General features: G+C 39.3%; 1 protein-coding gene across 9 annotated transcripts in view; it reads left to right on the plus strand.

The window, feature by feature from the left end:
- ABCA4 (ATP binding cassette subfamily A member 4) overlaps positions 1 to 19,118 on the plus strand; it is a 77,899-nt gene that overhangs the window by 41,914 nt on the left and 16,867 nt on the right. For 6 of the 9 annotated variants that reach the window (XM_017729874.1, XM_017729882.1, XM_017729876.1 and 3 more), the window contains 16 exons: positions 1,294 to 1,392; positions 3,344 to 3,568; positions 5,977 to 6,154; positions 7,468 to 7,599; positions 8,260 to 8,399; positions 9,334 to 9,471; positions 9,737 to 9,924; positions 10,890 to 10,980; positions 11,641 to 11,846; positions 12,254 to 12,302; positions 12,827 to 13,068; positions 13,492 to 13,616; positions 14,268 to 14,366; positions 15,366 to 15,555; positions 17,814 to 17,908; positions 18,864 to 18,896. In XM_017729874.1, coding sequence (XP_017585363.1) covers positions 1,294 to 1,392; positions 3,344 to 3,568; positions 5,977 to 6,154; positions 7,468 to 7,599; positions 8,260 to 8,399; positions 9,334 to 9,471; positions 9,737 to 9,924; positions 10,890 to 10,980; positions 11,641 to 11,846; positions 12,254 to 12,302; positions 12,827 to 13,068; positions 13,492 to 13,616; positions 14,268 to 14,366; positions 15,366 to 15,555; positions 17,814 to 17,908; positions 18,864 to 18,896 — 2,230 coding nt within the window. The remainder of the gene's footprint in view (positions 1 to 1,293; positions 1,393 to 3,343; positions 3,569 to 5,976; positions 6,155 to 7,467; positions 7,600 to 8,259; positions 8,400 to 9,333; positions 9,472 to 9,736; positions 9,925 to 10,889; positions 10,981 to 11,640; positions 11,847 to 12,253; positions 12,303 to 12,826; positions 13,069 to 13,491; positions 13,617 to 14,267; positions 14,367 to 15,365; positions 15,556 to 17,813; positions 17,909 to 18,863; positions 18,897 to 19,118) is intronic. The other 3 variants (XM_017729878.1, XM_017729879.1, XM_017729880.1) reach the window with 3 other exon arrangements.

Below are 19,118 nucleotides of genomic sequence, written 5' to 3' on the forward strand. Positions count from 1 at the left end.
TTTTTCTGTCAGCACTTTACACAAAAGTAACACCTTTCAGGGCTTCTAATTAGAAGCTTCACTTCCTCCCAATATTTGCTCTGAATGTCTTGCTGTCTTTCTGCTGCTCTGTTCCTGTAGAATTTCTCATAGTGTTTCTCCATCACACACATGCAGCCCTGCCAAATCAATGCTGTAGTCTTTGAGGTTACTACAGGAGTTCCCTGGATAATCCTTTGAACTCTGTGGTTCTAGTCCTGCTCAGGTTTCCTCTGAAGCCAACCACCCATTGGCACAATGGCGCAATGGGTCCTTTGGCTATTTGAGCATTCTGCTCCGTAACAAATATCACTTGGATTTTGCATTAATCCTGAATAAGAAGCTGTTGTTTTAACCACCAGTTTCAGAGGGGAATAACTCAGACCATAACAAGGCAAACTGTTTGTGAATGCAGACAGAGCATTTCTGTGCATTAATAGGAGTACAAGTGGTTGGCTGAAACACAGGTAAGTTTCTGTTTATTCACAAATAAGCAGACACTTTCATAAACAGTGGTTTTCGATTAAGAAAACTGACCATCTTTCAATGAGTATCACAGATTCCCCTTGCTCATTTTGAATGTTCACAAAGATGCCAGTTTTAAACATAGAAGCTCAAATTCCTGCATTCTGTAAGTCAACATGATCCAGGAAAGCAGTGTTGACTTCTAGTAACTCTGATGTGACTGATGAGAACTGGTAATGTTACTGTGCTGTCTCTTATCCAAACTGTAGTAACCTTAACTAAAAAAGCCCATTTTTGCTTAAGAAGAGGATTACTCTGTTGTCACTTTTCCTGAAAGGCTGTGTGTTGAAATAACAGTCAGAGTGTCTTTTCTCATTACCAGTTGTGAATTCTGCTCCAAGGGAATAAGTGTAAATTTAAAAAGCTTTTCAGTCATGTCAACCCTCAAGTGTTAAGTGGGCATCAAAAGAAAGTCCCTGAGTGAGGATAGGATCCCCTCTTAAACAGTGAGCCACTGCCTGGTTGGTAAGGATTCAGGGAATAGCTTCATTCTGTAACTAAACCACATCCTACTTTAAGAGAAGGTAAGACAAGTCACATCATATTTTCTGAATATTTTACTGCTGTCCAAAAGAAAAAAAAAACATCTGTAAACAAAATCTGTCTGTCAGGTACTTGGTACATGGTTTGACCTTCTGATACGCAACACTAAGACTGTAAGTGTTTATACTCAGACTTTGCTTAGATGAATTTGTGCCTCCTCCGGCATGGGATTATGAAGTGCACTTTACCTACTTATTTTTGTTTTAGGGGACTATGGGTTACCACAGCCTTGGTATTTCCCTGTGCTAGAATCATATTGGTTTGGCTCTAGAAGCCCAGAAGCTGAGAAAACAGCAACTGCTGATGGTGAGTTCTTTTAAAACTTTTTTAGGAATAGCTTCACTGATCTGCTTAAAGGTGACTGTATAACATTTCCATTAGCTGAGCTGCTGCAAATGGTGAGAGACTGCCATACACTGGGAGTCTTGGCAAGTGCCTTTGAATTTGGAGTGGTATGCTTTCATTAGAGTCATTAGAGGTGAGTCACTGTTCCATCGGAGAGCCTTTAAAGCCTGGTTTAACAAACAGCATCAAATCCCCATTCTGTAACCAACACCTTTTGAGACATTCAAGGAGTTCTTATTGCTCAGCAACCCATTCATGAAATGTTAATCTTGCACTGAGGTTCCCTACCTTTCTAAACCTAATTCTTTTCTATCTAGTTTGACACTAATTTAAGTCTATTTACTTTCAGTTTCTAAGCAAGATCATAATCTATGCCACCCTTGTACCAACTTGAATAAGCTCAGTAAAGAGCCAGCAAGTTGATTAGGAGCTGGAGCATGTAACATATGAGATACAGAGGGAGCTGGGTCTGCTCAGCCTGAAGAGAGACAGCTAAGAAAGAGCTAGACTTCTCAGATGTGTCTAGTGGAAGGATGAGAGGCAGTGGATATAAGTTGGAAAGCAGGAATTCTGATTCAATATAAGGGAAAAAAATATTTATTATGAAGATGGTTAGAATATTGGTACAGGTTGTTCAGAAAGGTTGTGAAATATCCATCTTTGGAGATAGTTGCCATGATCTGAATTGGCCATATTTTTTGAGGATTGAACTGGAAGTCTTTGGAAGTAATTTCTGATCTAAGTTATCCTATTATTATCTCAAGTAACCTGATTGTGCTGATCGTTATTTCATCCTCTCTTCTACAAACATTGTCTTGGGTTTTATGAAGCAGGGACAGTTGGAAATGTCATCTCTGATTAATTCCTCAGTAGGAGATTGTGATTCTTACCTATTTGAAGAACTTCAGTGGATCAGCTTACTTGAACAACTGTAGAACTTTTCACAACTCGTATCTTTTCTTCAAGGAAAATACTGAGCATTTTCTTTATTTATTGTAACTGGTTAATGTACTGGGAGGAAAACAGGATAAGAAATATCAGATAATGTAAATTCATGCTGGAAAATGAAGCTAATGATGTCGGTACTTTTAAAATTTACTTCTATTGATGCACTCTTGTATCCCCCCACTTTGCCATTATAGGTGATGCAGTGAACTTGTTTATGTCACTATTTGTGCACCAGGTAATTTTATACAGCTTTGTGGGCTAGAATGTCTTATAGAAGAAAGCTATGGTGAAGTTTCAGAACAAAAATAAGTCCTAAGCCATCTGATAAATTACAGTTGTGCTAGTTTCACTCTAGACTGCCAGCTTCAATTTGTGTTATGTAAAGAGTCTCTTCAGGGGCTCCTACTTTCTTCCTGCTTCAAGCCTGATCCAATGTGACTGTTTTCCTTCATGCTAGCAATGTCTAAGACCAAATTGGAAAGCCAGAAATTCTTGTTTAGAAGCTAATACCAACTCATTTATTCTGGCCTGGTGCTCTTAATCTAAGTAGCAGTTTAGCAATTTGCTTTTCACTTAACTTTTAAATTTTGTTTTAATTCCTCTCACTCCCTGTACATCTGGGAAAAGTTTGTATGGCCTTTCTCTTCACGTGGTAAGAACTTGGTCTAGAGCTGCATGGACAAAATGTAAAATATGTACCTCATATTAGTCAGGATCTTACTCTGAGTCTACAATTTCAAAATTGTCAGTTGTTTTCCTTAAATATCTGATCTTGACACCATGAAGCAGATTTTAAGCTAGATGGTTTTGAATGCTGTATTCCTAACCTGAGTAAAACACTGATGGTTAATGCCCTTGAAAAGCTCAAGGCTTAGGACTATCTCCTTTTCCTCAAAATACCTCTAGAGATAAGAGGATATTAAATTTTTGTTAATTAAATCTTGGTTACTCTTGGTTTATATAGAAAAAAGTCCAGAGTCAGAAGGCTGTGTGGATCAGAAGACCATGGAAAGGGAAAAAAATGAAAGCAGACCAAATAAATCTGAAGAACCTGAAAAAACAGAAGAAAAGAGTGACAGCCAGGGGAAGAAGGATGGTAAAAACAAACAATGTAAACACAAACGAGAAAAAGAATCCGGCGAGCAGGGGAAGCCTAAGACAGATGTCCAGGACAAAGATGAAATTAATAGTAAGGAGAGAGAGCAACCTGAGTACTTCTGAGATACTATACTCATTGTACTTCATGACAAACTAGACGTAGGAGTGATTGGAGCCAAGCTACATTAGCCAGTAGGCGCCCAGTAGGTGATGGCATGTAACTGCCAGAGCTAAGCACAAGAGAGACACTGACTCTTATTTACTCCTCTTACATTCATCATCCCTTAGAATATTTTAGCCACTGCACATAAGACAGCTGCCTTCCAGAAGTTCCTTAACTTGTATTTTTATCGTGCAAATGCAGCCTGTTTCTTTGGCAAGTTAGTTTTCATGCTGAGAGAAGCCTCAGAGATGCATACGCTGACTTTTTAAAATTAAACAGAGCCATGACTTCAATTAAAATACTTATGCTGAGAGGAATGTTCTTCCCTCCTAGTCCCAGCCATCCTCCTTTTTTTTTTGTCTATCTTTAGTGTGAGGGCTGTTTTCAAAGGGATTTATCTGAAGTGCTCTGCGTGTCTGTCTGCAGCCTTTTCTGATGCTGACATTAGCCACCACCTAAGAATTCCTGAATGATCTGCCTTGTTTTCAAGCCCCAAAGTCATCTTTTGTGGTGAGCCAGAGGAGTTTTCTGTATGAGATGCTCAGAGGAATGCATGTGGATTCTGTAGCACAAGTAACTGCTACAGGCAGCTCTGAGCCCATTCTGACACTCTTGAAAAGCTAGAGATAAAAGTAGGGTCATCAGAGCTCCTCACGTAGGCACTGAAAACATGCATTCAGGGTGAATGGAAACAGGACAGGACTTCAAAAGAAAAAAGACAGGGAGAGGTTAAAGGTTATTTCAGCCAATCTTCTCCTAGTCCTGCCTTATCTTTTTGGTGCTTTGCTCCTTAGTTCCCAGCTTCCAGCTGCTCCGTGGCCAAAAAGGAAGGGCTTTCTGCCTGTCACTGCACACAAAAAGCTTGTCTTCCCTTTCAGCCACCCACACAGGAACTGGGAGGCATGTGGAGAAGCCAAGAGCACACCTAGTACAGTTCAATGACACTGAGGATATAGGATCAAAATGGAGAGATATGAATCACAAAAAAAAGGGAGCTCAACCCTCTACCAGTGTCCTTCAGGTGATGCCAAGCAGATACTGGGGGAGATCATCAGAGAATTTGCCTCAGAACTTGTCAGTGAGTCTTGCAGGCAAATATGGATTAAACTTATGATGCATATAAAACCAAGGAAGGTGCCTCAGTTGCCAGTATATGCACAGCTATCAAGCCAGGCTCCATGTGAACTTTTGTGAATACAGAGATGTTTATATTTGTCCCAGTAAGGTTAATGGAAACCTACAGTCCTTTCATAAAGCAAAAGCTAAGGTATTAATAAACAAAATTTTACTTAAAATAAAGCTACCCGTCCTATAATGATTATTTCAGCTGTTCTATGGTATACACAGCTCTCTCATGTACAGCATATTTGGAACTTTTTCCTGAGTATTGTCGGTGACAATAATGACAGTCACACAGGCCACTGTTGGAGGTGGGGCTGGTTTCGCCCAGACTGCATTGGCTGCTCTCCACACAGGCCTGCTGGGTACTGAGCAATATAAGTAAACTGCAATTGCAAAATAAGCCTTCCTACAAAGCCTAAAGCATTCTGTGTAAACAAAAGTGGACAGGGTCTTTAGTTTCAGTTTCTCAACTCCCATAATTCACATTGCCCAAGGGCTTAATTTACTTCAAAGGAAGTTTGTTTTGTCTAGAAGTTGGTGCAATAAAACGTTCTGATGGTGCTATTTGCAATAATGCATTTTTAATCCTGAGAGAAGCCATCTCATGTAGTGCTCATGTTACTATCTAAATCTTGACCTGGTCTCAGCAATGGGGTAAATTTCACCTACCAGGATTAAAGGCAAATTTTTTTTGTTGTGTTTTGTTTGTGTTTGGGCGAAGTTTTTTAAGCATCATGGTCAAAGACTGCACAGCTGGGCAGATTAATTGAATGGCAGATTTCAGCCGAGCCAGAAAGGCAACCTGCTGCTTGTTTAATGTAATCTCTCAACCTATCTAAGTATTTCCAGGAAACAATTCCAAATAATCTTCCTGCTACACAGTGAGAACAGAAAGCATGTTCAGCTTCCCCTGATCCAGTGAGTTACCTCTCCATAGACCACCACAATTCCGGGTTCTGCTCCTCCTGTCATGGATATGAGGGTGACTCTAATGTCACTGGCATGGGGGTGAATCTAAATATTAAATTGCACTACAATTACAAATCTGGCCTCAGTTTTGTACTGGTGTGACTTGAAGAATCTGGCCCTGGAGCATGATGCTGTATTATAGTGGGTATGTGCTATTCTGCACTTACTGATGTGTTATCATCAGAACTAGGATTAAAACCAGGTGCTTTTATTCTTTTTTCATTCTTGATTTCTTGCCTTTCAAGTAAATACCTTATTTGAGCCCGAGCCAACAGGACTGGTTCCAGGAGTATGCATTCAGAACCTGGTGAAGATTTTTGCAAACAGGCCCAAACCAGCAGTAGACGGGATGAATCTTACTTTTTATGAGGGTCAGATCACAGCCTTCCTTGGTCACAATGGAGCAGGAAAGACAACCACCATGTAAGTCTCTTATTTTAGAAGAAGCAAATCCAGGGTAGTGCTCTATTACTGGAGCAGTCTTCTCTTTTCACTCTTCCCTTGTCTCTCTATCACCCCTGTAGCTGGCTTGACACACAACATTAGGCTTTTTCCAGACAGGGAAATGCTGCCCCCAGGCATAAAGAAGATATCCTGGATTAGCTAAAGCCCTGGGAGGGAGGTAATGCATGACACAAACAAGTGAAAGTCTAGAGAGACGGAAGCAATACTCTCCCTCAGAATTCACTTCCCATGGCCAAACTACCATAGGTGAAGAAAGATAAGGATTTTCTGGCTGAAAGGGCTGAAAATTTGCAAGCCACTACATTCCACTTGTTCTTGGTTTCTCTAACTGGCTCTAGGTCAGCCACATCTTTTGGTCTGTGTGCAAAGGAGTATAAAATACAGGCCCTCTTTAAATCAAATGGTTACACGCATGCAAGATCCATGTCCAGATTAAAATGTTCCTCTAGTCCTAGAAACTTAGCATCCCAGGAAGCTGGACTTTTACCATATTTAATTTTCTGGATACAGAACCTTATTTAGCAAAATAGGATTAAATGGTGAACTAAACCTTTTATAAATCTGGGACAAGTTCATCAAACGTTGAAAGAACTGAATGTGTTTCATTATGACTTTTCCCAGCAGAATACTTCAGGATTTTTCAATTAAAACACCTTTATTTCAAAGGCACTTTAAATTGCCTTTTAATTTTTTTTAATTGTTTCACAATGAATATGTTCAACCCAAAATAAAAGCATGTTAATCTGCTGAAATGTTTTGTAAATTTGAAGGGGTTTATTCTTATGATAAAACCAAAAATTTTTACTGCTTTGAACTTTTTAAAATTGAAAAATACACTAATCACCCAAACCTAGTAACAGACGCCACCCATTTACAACATAACATTTGGTCTCCTAGTTTACAGAAAATAAAGGTGTAGGGTGTGAGTCAGCATGGCCAGAGACCTCAAACCATTATTCTTACCTTCATCCTACTGAGCTTCATTTTAGACCCATTTATATGTCGGGGTGATATAACATGCTGAACTAAAACAGTTTCTTAATGGAAGCCAGAACCATATAGACAGTTGTATCAAAAATTATGTCAGCAGATCCATGAGATTCTCTGTAGCAGATCAAGAGTGCTTACATGCATGCTTTTCACTGGAGTTGTTTCATCAAGGCCTATAGTAAGAAGTCATCATGCTCCATCTAGTGGAATCATGCAATGTAGCTTCCTTATTTAGCACAGAGAGATAGGAGAGGGGGAATTTCCTCATTTTATTTCCCCAGGTCAATACTGACAGGCCTCTTCCCACCCACATCTGGAACTGTGCTGGTTGGCGGCCTGGATATCCAGACTCACATGGACTCCATTCGGCACAGATTAGGGATGTGCCCTCAGCACAACATCTTGTTCAATCAGTAAGTATTGCTCCATACTGGCTTTAAGAAGCATCCCAGTCTGTATGCATGAGAATCTCCAAAGCCTGTGTTGTTTCTCTCATTGTGCTGGCAGCAGATGTATTTCAGAGGAATACATCACATCCTGCAGTAGAAATCTCCTGTATCATTTCGCTGGGAGCAAAGTTTCTTAGGAAAATGACAGTGCTCCTGGTGTTACTTGTTGTAGTGTGGGTTAGCAGGAGTTAGCCTGGAGGTTCATGCACTACAATTTAGGACTCCTAAAGCAAAAAAATCCAAATTGACAGTGCAGTAGAAGGACTTTTTATGCCCATTTCTCACTACCACCCAACCACTTACTGCCTTCTCTGGTGATTTCCAGCTTCACTTCCATTAGTTTGTGTTCATCTCAACAGCAGACTCTCTTCCATTTTATTCCCATAAATGGATGGTTTGATGCCTGCTATACCTGTTCCTTTAGTAGCAGGTTCTGCTTTGAAAAGGCAAAGAAAGAAACTATGACCTCCAAGTGAAGTGTGTTGATCCCAAAGAAGATCTTTTAGGGTAATGCAACCTCTCTTCCTTTAGCAAGATAAATCTAGAGTGAATTTATTGCTGCTTGGGGAAAAAAACAGCTTATTCATTTAACCTCCCTTCTTGCCTTTCTGTCTGATTTCACAGCCTTACTGTAGCAGAGCACATCTTGTTTTATTCTCAACTGAAAGGAAGATCCAGGGATGAAGCTGAGCAAGAGCTGGAAACAATGCTGGAAGACATGGGCCTCACCCATAAAAGGAATGAAGAAGCTCAGAATTTGTCAGGTGCCCACAGGAATTTTCTAAGATGTTTTTCCTGCAGCCTTTTCTTTGTCATTCATAGAATCATGGAATGGTTTGGGTTGGCAGGGATGTTAAAGATTATCTAGTTCCAACCCCCTGTCATGGCCAGGACCACCTTCCACTAGACAAGATTGCTCACAGCCCCATCCTACCCAGCCTTTGGGCAATTATTGTTCGAGTTACATATTTGAGGCCATATTCTAACACACCAATGTACACTGTAGGGGGGCTTTATTTTCAAGGAGTAAATGGGACTGTACAAGTAGTAAAGCTGGCATAACCTGTCCCTAAAGCTCCTATGTCTTATAAATATACAGCAAATGCAAATATACTTAAAGCTATTAGTTTTAAATAAATAAATATATATATAATTGGTTAATATAAGAAACAAAATACAATCTTCTATTATTTCAAGGCAAATGAAATACTATGCTATTATGCTGCCCAAGTGTATGGATCAGTGCTCCATAATACTGTATTATTTGGTAGGAGTAGTTTCTTCCATTCTGAAGATACAAATGCACACAGTGTATTTGAACAACTCTCAGATTCCAAAGATGATTTGTATAAACAGCCAGCTGTTCCTATACTACTTTGTCCTGATTGCAACTATAAAAGTTGGTTAATTTCACCAAAGAACATGAAAACCTCATATCTTCCTACTTTTGCTTCTGGCAAGAATCAGAAAATGCAACGTGTAGATGGAAAATATATATTAAAGAAAAAAAAGTTTGGACAACATGTTTTGAACTTCAGAAGAAAAATTACTATTAATTTATCTTTGCAGATATGTGTCTGAGGATGGGTTTCATTTTGTTTGTATCAGTTTGTCCCCACACCAAAAAGCAATGTTAATTACATCCCTGCCACTTATATAACTCATCTTATACTCCTGTATGTGTTTGTCCTCTGGTAGGTGGAATGCAAAGGAAACTGTCTGTTGCCATTGCTTTTGTGGGTGAAGCAAAAGTGGTAGTCCTGGATGAGCCCACTTCTGGAGTTGATCCATATTCCAGGAGATCTATCTGGGATCTTCTGCTGAAATATCGCCCAGGTAAGAGATTTGAGAGTAGAAACTGTTTGATTTTTTTGGCAGGATATTTTAAACTTGTCGTAGATGCAATATGTGCCTGCTGTGTAAACTGTCATGAGTAGTGGGATACGAACACAAGCAAACAAGATTCTTTGAACAGATACCTATGGTTGTGGCAAACCTGGGACCTGGCTTTGGTGCAGAGAAATAATTGCCAAAAAGCAAAGCATAGTTTTGAGTTCCAGAGAGAGTCCATGCCTTGAACATTCCTCCTTGTTCCTTCTAGGCAGAACAATTATCCTATCAACCCATCACATGGATGAGGCAGACATCCTTGGAGACAGGGTAGCCATCATATCCCAAGGGAAACTCTTCTGCTCAGGCTCTCCTGTATTCCTAAAGAACTCTTTCGGCTCTGGCTTTTATCTCACCCTTGTTCGCAAAGTGAGAACCACAAAAATGGGAAGGGCTACTGTAAGTATGTATCTCCCTCCCTGCACATATAATCCAAATAATGCTTGCACTGCACCAAGGTAAAAAGCAATTAAGTGCTGCTTGAGACTGTGTACAAAACTGCAGTTAGTCTTATGATGATATAATTATGAATATCATATTAGCATGGTTTGGGTTGGAAGGGACCTTAAAGATGATCTAGTTCAAACCCCCATGCTGTGGGCAGGGACACTTGCCACTAGACCAGGTTGCTCAAACCCCATCCAGCCTGGCCTTGAACACTTCCAGGGATGGGGCATCCACAGTGTCTCTGGGTGACCTATTCCAGTGCCTCACCACCCTCACAGTACAGAATATCTTCCTAATATCTAATCTAAATCTACCCCTTTTCAGTTTAAAGCCATTCCCCCCTGTCCTATCACTACATGCTTGTAGCTCATTTGTAGCCATCTCTGGGTGCTGCGGGGGTCTCTAAAGTCTCCCTGGAGCCTTCCCTTCTCCAGGCTGAACAACTCCAACTCTCAAGCCGCCTTTGTCCTTATACAGGTCTTTCTGATTCTTGCTTTTGCAGTACACTGATTTTAAACATTAGGTAGTCTGGTAAGTAGCTGAGACACCAGAAAAGTCTACATCTATCCGTACCTAAACCAGCCTCTCACAGCTTGAAAAGTAGGGTTCTGGATTCTTTATGTTGAAAGTAGTGCTTCCAGTCCTAGTAGCAACACAGTCTGTACACTCATGGCCCCTGCTGATTGCATTTTCCCAGGTATTTTGTATGCAGTTTAGAACTTATTTGTGCAGATGGATTTATGTTTTCTGCATTGCTTAATCCAGTCTTCAGATGATTTTCAGTATATGTTCAAGATGCTCTGGATATGACATATTTTTCACGGACTCAAGCTGTTCAAAGATTGACAACCCTTACATCCTGTTTTGAGTGTATCTGAAGCACTTTCATCTTTCTATCTCTTGCTCATCCATGCTAGTCATTTTGTAGCTGTGGATCTCAGTGCTCCTGCTCCTGCTCCAGCTGTGTGCACAGGGGTGAAGAAGGCATTCCAGAGCTGGAACTGGATGGTAAGAAGCAGGATGGTTCAGCATTCCAGCACATAGCTATGTCTCCTCTTACGCTGCAATCTTGTCTTGCAGATCAATGCTGCTGAGGTCCACTTCTTTGGTCCTTGTGTCTAACATTTGTATTGTACTATAACATGACTTTAATAAGGGTTCTTTGTGGTTTTGCTTACCATTGACTGCTTTTTGTGTATGTGGTCTCAGGTACAAATGATGAACTAGAAGTCTGTGTGCTTTACAAGTTTAGTAAAGAGTTTCGTGTAATTTGTTAATGAAAACTGAAGCATATCTAGAGGAAGGAAATAGAAAAAAAGTAATTTTGGCTTGTCTGCATGAGAGATTGTAATTTGTTAATGAAAACTGAAGCGTATCTAGAGGAAGGAAATAGAAAAAAAAGTAATTTTGGCTTGTCTGCATGAGAGAAGAATTTAAGTAGATATCCCTGAAGATTTTGTTGTGCTTTATTAACAAACCTGAAATAGTTTCCTGCTACATAAATACAAAGCATAATTAGCAACACAGCCCAGCCCAGGGCAGAATTAACTGAGATATCTGAGAGTTACGTAATAGACCAGTACCCTTTTAGTGCAAACAACAGGTTTTGAAATCATGCTTAATATGGTTAAATATTCATTCTATGAACACTGTTTTGACTTTTCACAGGAGATCTAAATGAGCTAGCCGAAGTAATCCACCATCATATCCCAGAAGCAAAATTAATTGAAAGCATTGGTCAGGAACTCATTTATCTTTTGCCCAATAAAAACTTTAAACAACGATCTTATGCCAGTCTCTTCAGAGAACTGGAGGAAACATTGGATGACCTGGGACTCAGCAGTTTTGGAGTTTCAGACACACCACTTGAAGAGGTAACAGACAGATTGAAATACCTGCTGACCTTACCATAAGCACCCAAAATGTTCCTGTTCTTAAATATGTAATTCTTAATATGTCCTTCAAAATCTAGTCCCATAAGCTGTGGCACACTCCGAAAATCTTTGAGAAGGGCCTAGAGAGAGGATCCAAGCCTTACTTCATTGTAGCCTTGAGGAGCCTTACCCATAGTCTGAAATGTGTCCCTTTTATTTGTATCTTTGTTCATTCATTTATTTTCTGAGGTATTTCATAAGAGACCTCTGATTGTGTAATAAGATGAAGTACTGAAAAGGTATCCAAATTTTTTTCTTTTATATTGAAGGATGATGTATGGTGTTCTAAAGGTCAGGTTATTGTAACTATTCTTTTCCTAACCAGAAGACGTATTTCTCTATGGCAGGTTTTCCTAAAGGTCACAGCAGAAGCTGACCCTGAAATGCAAAAAACAGGTATAGATCCACAAATCTGTATTTGATTAATTGTTCTTGGGACTTATTTTTATTCTGAACACTCTGTAAAGAGGAGCTTCAGAACTTTCAGTCTTTTATGTGTTCTTGACAAAATAAATTTGGTCAGCAAATATCTGTTTTTTAGGGCCTGACATGATATCTGAAAAAAAAGATTAAGTCAGCAGAAAGACTTGTATTTAGATTGGATGAGGTTCTTAACTAAGCAAATAAAAGTGGAGTGTCAAGCACCCAGATGTCAATGGCTTTAGTAGTTGTATAAAAATTACTTTGCTGACTATTAGTCCATAAACTACATAGATTATTAAATTGTTCATCCTGCTGAGTAAGAGGAGTGTTTAACTATATGATGTCACTAAATACAACCACAGTGCAACAGTTGTAATTAAAACAATCTGAAGATATGATATATACAGTTGGTAAAATCTGGACCTCGTTAAAATATCTGTGCTACTTCATGCATGGAAGATAAAATGTCTTCTCTGATGCCTCTCATCTTAACCTAGGAGATACTCAAGAAAATGGTTCTGCTCTTGGCAAAACTCCTACTGAGAACAAACCAGCTGAACAAACCACACTGAAAGCTAATGACACTTCTCGAATGCCAGTAGGCAGAACAGGAGATCAAAATGAAGGCAAAGGGTCCCGACAGTATAAAGGCTTTCAGCTTGTACATCAGCAGATCAAAGCACTGCTCATCAAACGCTTCCACCACGCCTCCCGCAGCCACAAGGACTTCCTAGCACAGGTATTGACTGACTTGTGCTGTGCTTGAGTCTTCCCCACAACCCTCTCAATACGGTCTTTCCAGCAATGATGGCTCTATGGAAAGCAGTAGAGGTGCTGCAAATGGGTAACAGTGCAATTATGATTCCAACTCTTCTGTCTCTTCTTTTATTTCTTTCTGCCTGGAGTCTATCAATTGCACCAAGTTCATGATTCTATCACTACTAGCCCAGTGTTTTATTTTTAACATAATACAGTTGTATGACAACCAGAATTTTAAGCAAAAGTGCTGGAAATTAAATTGTTGATGTTCAGGAGTTAAACCAGATTGGATCTATGTGATCTTGCTGTCCTTCCTTTGTTTACATATATTATGGGGTATGTATAGTGGCACTCTACAACACCTATGTAATAACCTACTCTGACGTTTTCATGTTCCCTGCAGGTCGTTCTCCCTGCTAGTTTTGTGTTGCTGTCTCTAGTACTTACAGTCATTATTCCTCCATTTGGAGAATATCCCGCCTTAACATTACACCCTTGGATCTATGGACAACAGTTTACTTTCTTCAGGTAAGAGGAATTACCTGAAGTACATCTGTTGTACACACACCTTTTTCTCCCTACAGTTTAGTTAGCATCATGGGGCCCCGTCTCACTGCTCTTTTCTCACTCTGTGTGATGTAAGAAAATATTCCCTTTACTGGAATCAGCAGACTTCAAATAGCTTGAAATTGGTGCACATGGAGAATACAGCTGCTAGTAGATCTAACAAATAGTCTTTCAAATGTCTTTCTAACTTTGGTATTTTCCTCTTCCTACCTGAATTCAGGACCTCAACACTTATAAAGTTATATATCCTGTTTAACAGGAGATCCAGGCCTCAGCTTATGAAAATGCAGAGTATGTTTTTCATCTTCTGATTACTGACTGTGACAGTGCTGAGAGAATAGCAATGAGGATTCAAGGCTTTTTTGGAGAATGTTGCTATTGGACTTTGTCAGAAGTCAGCTTTAGTATTAGGAGAAAAGAAAAAGAACCATAGCCTGTCAACCATCTCAGAACATTCTGGGTTTTTACATAAATAAAATAATTGAATTATCAGCGTTTGGAGGGGGGCAGTTGGTACTGCCATATGGCTGTCCTTCTCTAGTTGCTATGCGTATTACAGTACAATAGTTAGAAAAAATATTTTATAGAGAAAGTCCTATCTTATTCCCTTAGCAATGAACGTCCTGGCAATGAGCAGATGGTCTCCCTTACTCATGCTTTCTTGAATAAACCAGGATTTGGAACTCGCTGCATGAAGAATCAGCCTCTTTTGTAAGTTGCTAGCTAATTTCTGTTGAATGAGATCCTAGCAGGGTAATTCTAGTGGAACTCGAGTAGTGAAACAAGAATGAATTGGCTTGATTCTTCACAAGAGCCAATGCTTCAGGTGTGTTGTTTGCTATATCTAATATTGGGTCAAAAATAACAAAAACAGCAAGATAACACTGCCACTGGATTAAGAATGATTCACAGTGCCCAATGTGACTGACTGGAAACCAGTAGCTTGGTGTTGAGAGTTACGCAACCTTGAAATTTATGTCAGTAGGTCAGTGACCTCAGGCCCAAATCTTCTCAGCTTCCCTGGCACTTTCCATGACTGAGACCCTTCAGGCTCCTCCTGTTCCCATTGGTGTGTTTGGACGCAATAACTTCAGCAATCGCTCAGATTGTGAAGTAGCAATAGGACAATGTCTATTATTAGAAATTATTCTCATTCTGAAGTGAGGGCAACATTAATAGAGCTGCAACTTTTGTTGTCCTACCTGCTTACTCTGCCTCTGAGTCCTGCTCTGGAGCCATTTGTCACTGGCTTGCTATGCTTTGACATTTGTTCCCTTTCTCCTGGCTCTTTCCCAGCCATGATATCCAGCAATTTGAACCTTCTGGTTGTTCTCTCTTCTCCCGTTCCTCTCCTCTGCCTGGTATGGCAGAAACAAAGAGGAAACTTTAAAAAAAGAAAAGACACTGCATGAGAAAGAAAAATGATAGTTTCTTCACTGTAGATTTCATGAGTACTAATGGATCAAACACAGTCCCCTTTTTCCTTCAGTGCCCTATCTGCAAGCTGAAGACAGTAAGCTTGGCAGAGATGTGGGGGGAGACTGTATTTATTCATGTGTACCAAGTACTCTAAAATGTTGTTCTTATTCAAAACTCACAGGATGAGGGCTGAGGGGGGAATATCTACTTAGAGCATTGTGATTTTGTGGATTTGTGAGTTCTCATGGACCGTTATCTCTGCACAGCTTAAAGCTCTGTTCCTCTACACAGGAACTACCCATGCAATAATACGCCAACTGCCTGGAACACACCGGCTGTTCATCCTAACCTAAGCAGCCTCCTGCTGAGCCAAGAGTGGAGCCCTGAGAATCCATCACCTTCCTGCAAGTGCAGCACTCACAAGAGACTCACTATGCTGCCAGAATGCCCTGCAGGTGCAGGAGGCCTCCCACCACCACAGGTTGTGTCCTTGTGCCATAAATCTTTGTAGGAAAGTTTCATGGCAAGTGCTGGAAAAGGGACCAGTGTCTAAGTACCTTGCCATGCTAATATACATGGAAGGAGTTGAGTGCATTCTTTATCGAGAGAGCAAGACTTGCTGGAATTCAGTTTCAGAGATACTGGAAAAGTTTGCACATTTAAATAAATTTTGATTACTGTTTTCATCCAAATTGCAAACTTTTCATGTGGAAGAAAATCACAAAAATTTTAACAATTTGTCACATCATTTTTAAAAATAATTTTTATTTTCTTTTGCCTCAAGGAACAATTCTATTTAGAAGGTTGCCTTTCTTTAAAGGAGGGAAGGGCAGGAGGGAGAAAGAGGAAAGAAAGAAAGAAAAGAAAAAGAAGTCAATTTTAAAAATGTGGAGTGTGGTCCTCTATTAAAAGGAAAAAATACTATTCAGTGAACCCCAAAGTATTATTTCTTACATGTCTTTCAGTTCCATTTCTATCAAGAATGTTCTAAGCTAGCAAAATGAATGTATGCACGTGCATGAAGATGAGTTATTTAATAACCACTGATGCTGTATGGAGGAAAACAGAGCTACATTCCCACCTCTCCTATCAATGAATGATCTTAGTAATGCTCTTTATAAAATGTGCTTGCTCTTTTGAAGAGCAAAGGAAAATTACAGCCTGTCAGTGTTTGCATTTTATAAATGTTTTTCTAAGAAGTAGAGCAGAATTGCAGCCACTCTCAGAGTAGTAGCTCACTAATTTAATGTCTCACCATGCACACTGTTTATCTTTAATATTCCTGTTTGCCAGGCTGAACACACCAGAATAATTACTAAAATATTTCTAATTTTCATAGAATTATACAATCATTAAGTTTAGAATACAACTCTAGGATTGAGTCCAACTGTTAACCCAGCACTGCCATCTCCGCCACTGAACGCCATCCCCATGTGCCACATCTCAACATTTTTGAACACTCCAGGGATGGTGACTATACCACTTTCCATGACACAATCTCTTGAAAACACTGATTCAGCTTGCTTTGATTTCTCTATCACTGTTCACAAAACAAAGTTGTTTTAAATATCCACAGAATTCCTGTTTATGAAGAAAAAAATTCGATAGAGGTTAGATTCTGACCTTACTCACAACATCCCAAGTTATTTCTGATTTCCAAGTAATCCCTGTCCAACAGACAAAGTTGAATTTTGCTAATTGCATGCTAGTGTATTTCAGAGAACTTTAGTCTAAAACTTCAATTCCAAATAAGATGCAATGGTTTTTTTTATTTGTTTGTGGAGATTCTAGTCCTCTAAACAAGATGTATTTATAATAATATTATCCTGATAATTTTGCAGGATATTATGGTTTTGTATAACTTATCAGAAAGAAACAGTTCACATGAGTCTTCAGGAAAGCCACAGTGTGTAAATAATTGTCAATAGAATTATGTTTAAGCATAGACAACTCAATTAATGAAGCCACTATGGGGATGCTACCAGTCTTCCCGTCTAGAATCAGCTGGACATCAGTAATGTGTCTTCTATGTCATCCAGTACTCTCTGTGGATAAATGTAGGAATTTCTGGAAAGGTCACTAGACTTACTTCCTAGGTCATTATCAGATCATTGCAGGTTGCAAGGTTTGCCATCTGAAGCTGCCTGGGAACCTCTTAAAGTATATTCTACTTTGGGATAAACTCAGGAGTGCAAGGTCTCACATTTCACAGTGACCCTGTATTTGTAAAAGACTCAACAAAGTTGTCATGTGGCACCATTTTCATATTAAAAAAAAAAGTAATTTTCATTCAAACAATCTAATGTGCTAGTGAAGGTGAATTTTTTGTATTAATTTTTACCTAAAGTTGCTAAATCATAGGAAACTGCCTCTTTCTTTTTTTTTTTTTTTTTTTTTTTACTGGGGCCTCAGTCTTTTTGTTTGAAAAGTTTCCTTCTTTCATTTTGAAGAAAAAGCCTTGAGCAACCCCGACCTTTGTTGAAAATAACTGTTTCAGAGTGACATGCAACTGTTTTGTGTCATGCATCACAAACTTATTGATTTCTTCTGAAGTCTTAGTAAGTAAGGATGTTTAGGCTATAAATGACCCATTAGTGATTGACACACTCTCTTTCAGTGATACTATGAACCTGGGCATTTTCTCTGAACCAAAGCTACTTTTTCTCTTTTCCTGACAAACACTTAATAGCTTAAGACACTCTAAAGTTTGTGATTGATTAGTTGTTTTTTTCTTGACAGAGAGTGCAACGCAGCACAGAAATTCTTCAAGATCTGACCCACAGAAATATTTCAGATTTTCTGGTGAAAACATATCCCACTTTGATAAAAGGAAGGTAGGGATGAATCTCTATTTCTTTTTCACATACGGTATTTTGTACCTGGCAATGAAATTCTTATTTAATAATGACATAACACCTGATTTGCCACAGTATTCTGTAGAATTGAGCACCATGTCCATATTTCTGATATATATATATAAGACATATATATATATATTCTGATATATATAAGACTGGAAGAGGCTGATTTTAGGGGAGCTCAATATTTTCAATTATAACTATTTGTATAATCAGGTACTCCTTTATGGGCAGAGCTAAGTTTCGGTGCTGATGGAATGCCATGTTAATGGTGAGAAAAATGGTGCTTTTGCACAGCATTGGTGAACTGCCTTGCAGAGATACTGCTTTGTCTCCCTGAAGAACTGTAACCACACTAACATGACCATCTGCCTGAGTTAATTAACATTTGCTTCCCAGACGTGCTAAAGAGCAGCCAAAGGACAATGTTACACAGATATATCCATCCTACTGATAGCTCCTCAGCTTGCCTGTGTGTTGAGTGTGGTAATTAGCTGTGCAGCCTCCACAGCCTATTATCTCTGATTCAGGCCTTGCTACTTTTCCAGTTCCCAGCAGAGTTCTTGAAATTCCCTTTATATTAGCTATGTGTTGACTGCCTTTGACTGATTCCTCTTAGCATGTGTCATAATTGCTTTAGATATATCTTTTAAAATAAATTAATTATGGATTAGAATAGCCCAGTATTTGCCGCTTTAGGAATCTTGCTTATCTCTGTATGAATTGGAGATGAATCATGTCAGAAAACAAAAAGCCAAAAACACACTGCAAGGAATGCCAAAAGTCCTGCCAACCCTAAAATTCAAAGTAATAACTAGCAGACTGGAGGTCTGCAAACTATAGGCATTCAAATTTAATTTTTATTTAAGCCTGACAATATCACTGGCTTTGGTTCTGTGCACTGAGAAGGGATTCTCTTTGTCTGTTTCAGCTTGAAGAGTAAATACTGGGTCAATGAGCAGAGGTAAGAAACCAATTCACAGATTAAGGCGGTAAATAAAGGAACAATGTATTTCTCTTTAACCAGGAAGCCTCACAATGTTTCTGCAAATGGGCAAGGGGAATTGTGGCAGATAGATAGTGTAGAACAAAGAGATGGCTTCTGTGGGAAATAGGCTGGGGATCAGGAAGGGCCTTATAAAGACAAGGGGTTATATTTGTTTGAACTCCCTGCAGGAGATGAAGG

This window comes from Corvus brachyrhynchos, unplaced genomic scaffold, assembly GCF_000691975.1.
Source record: "Corvus brachyrhynchos isolate BGI_N302 unplaced genomic scaffold, ASM69197v1 scaffold101, whole genome shotgun sequence".
NCBI classification, from domain to species: domain Eukaryota; kingdom Metazoa; phylum Chordata; class Aves; order Passeriformes; family Corvidae; genus Corvus; species Corvus brachyrhynchos.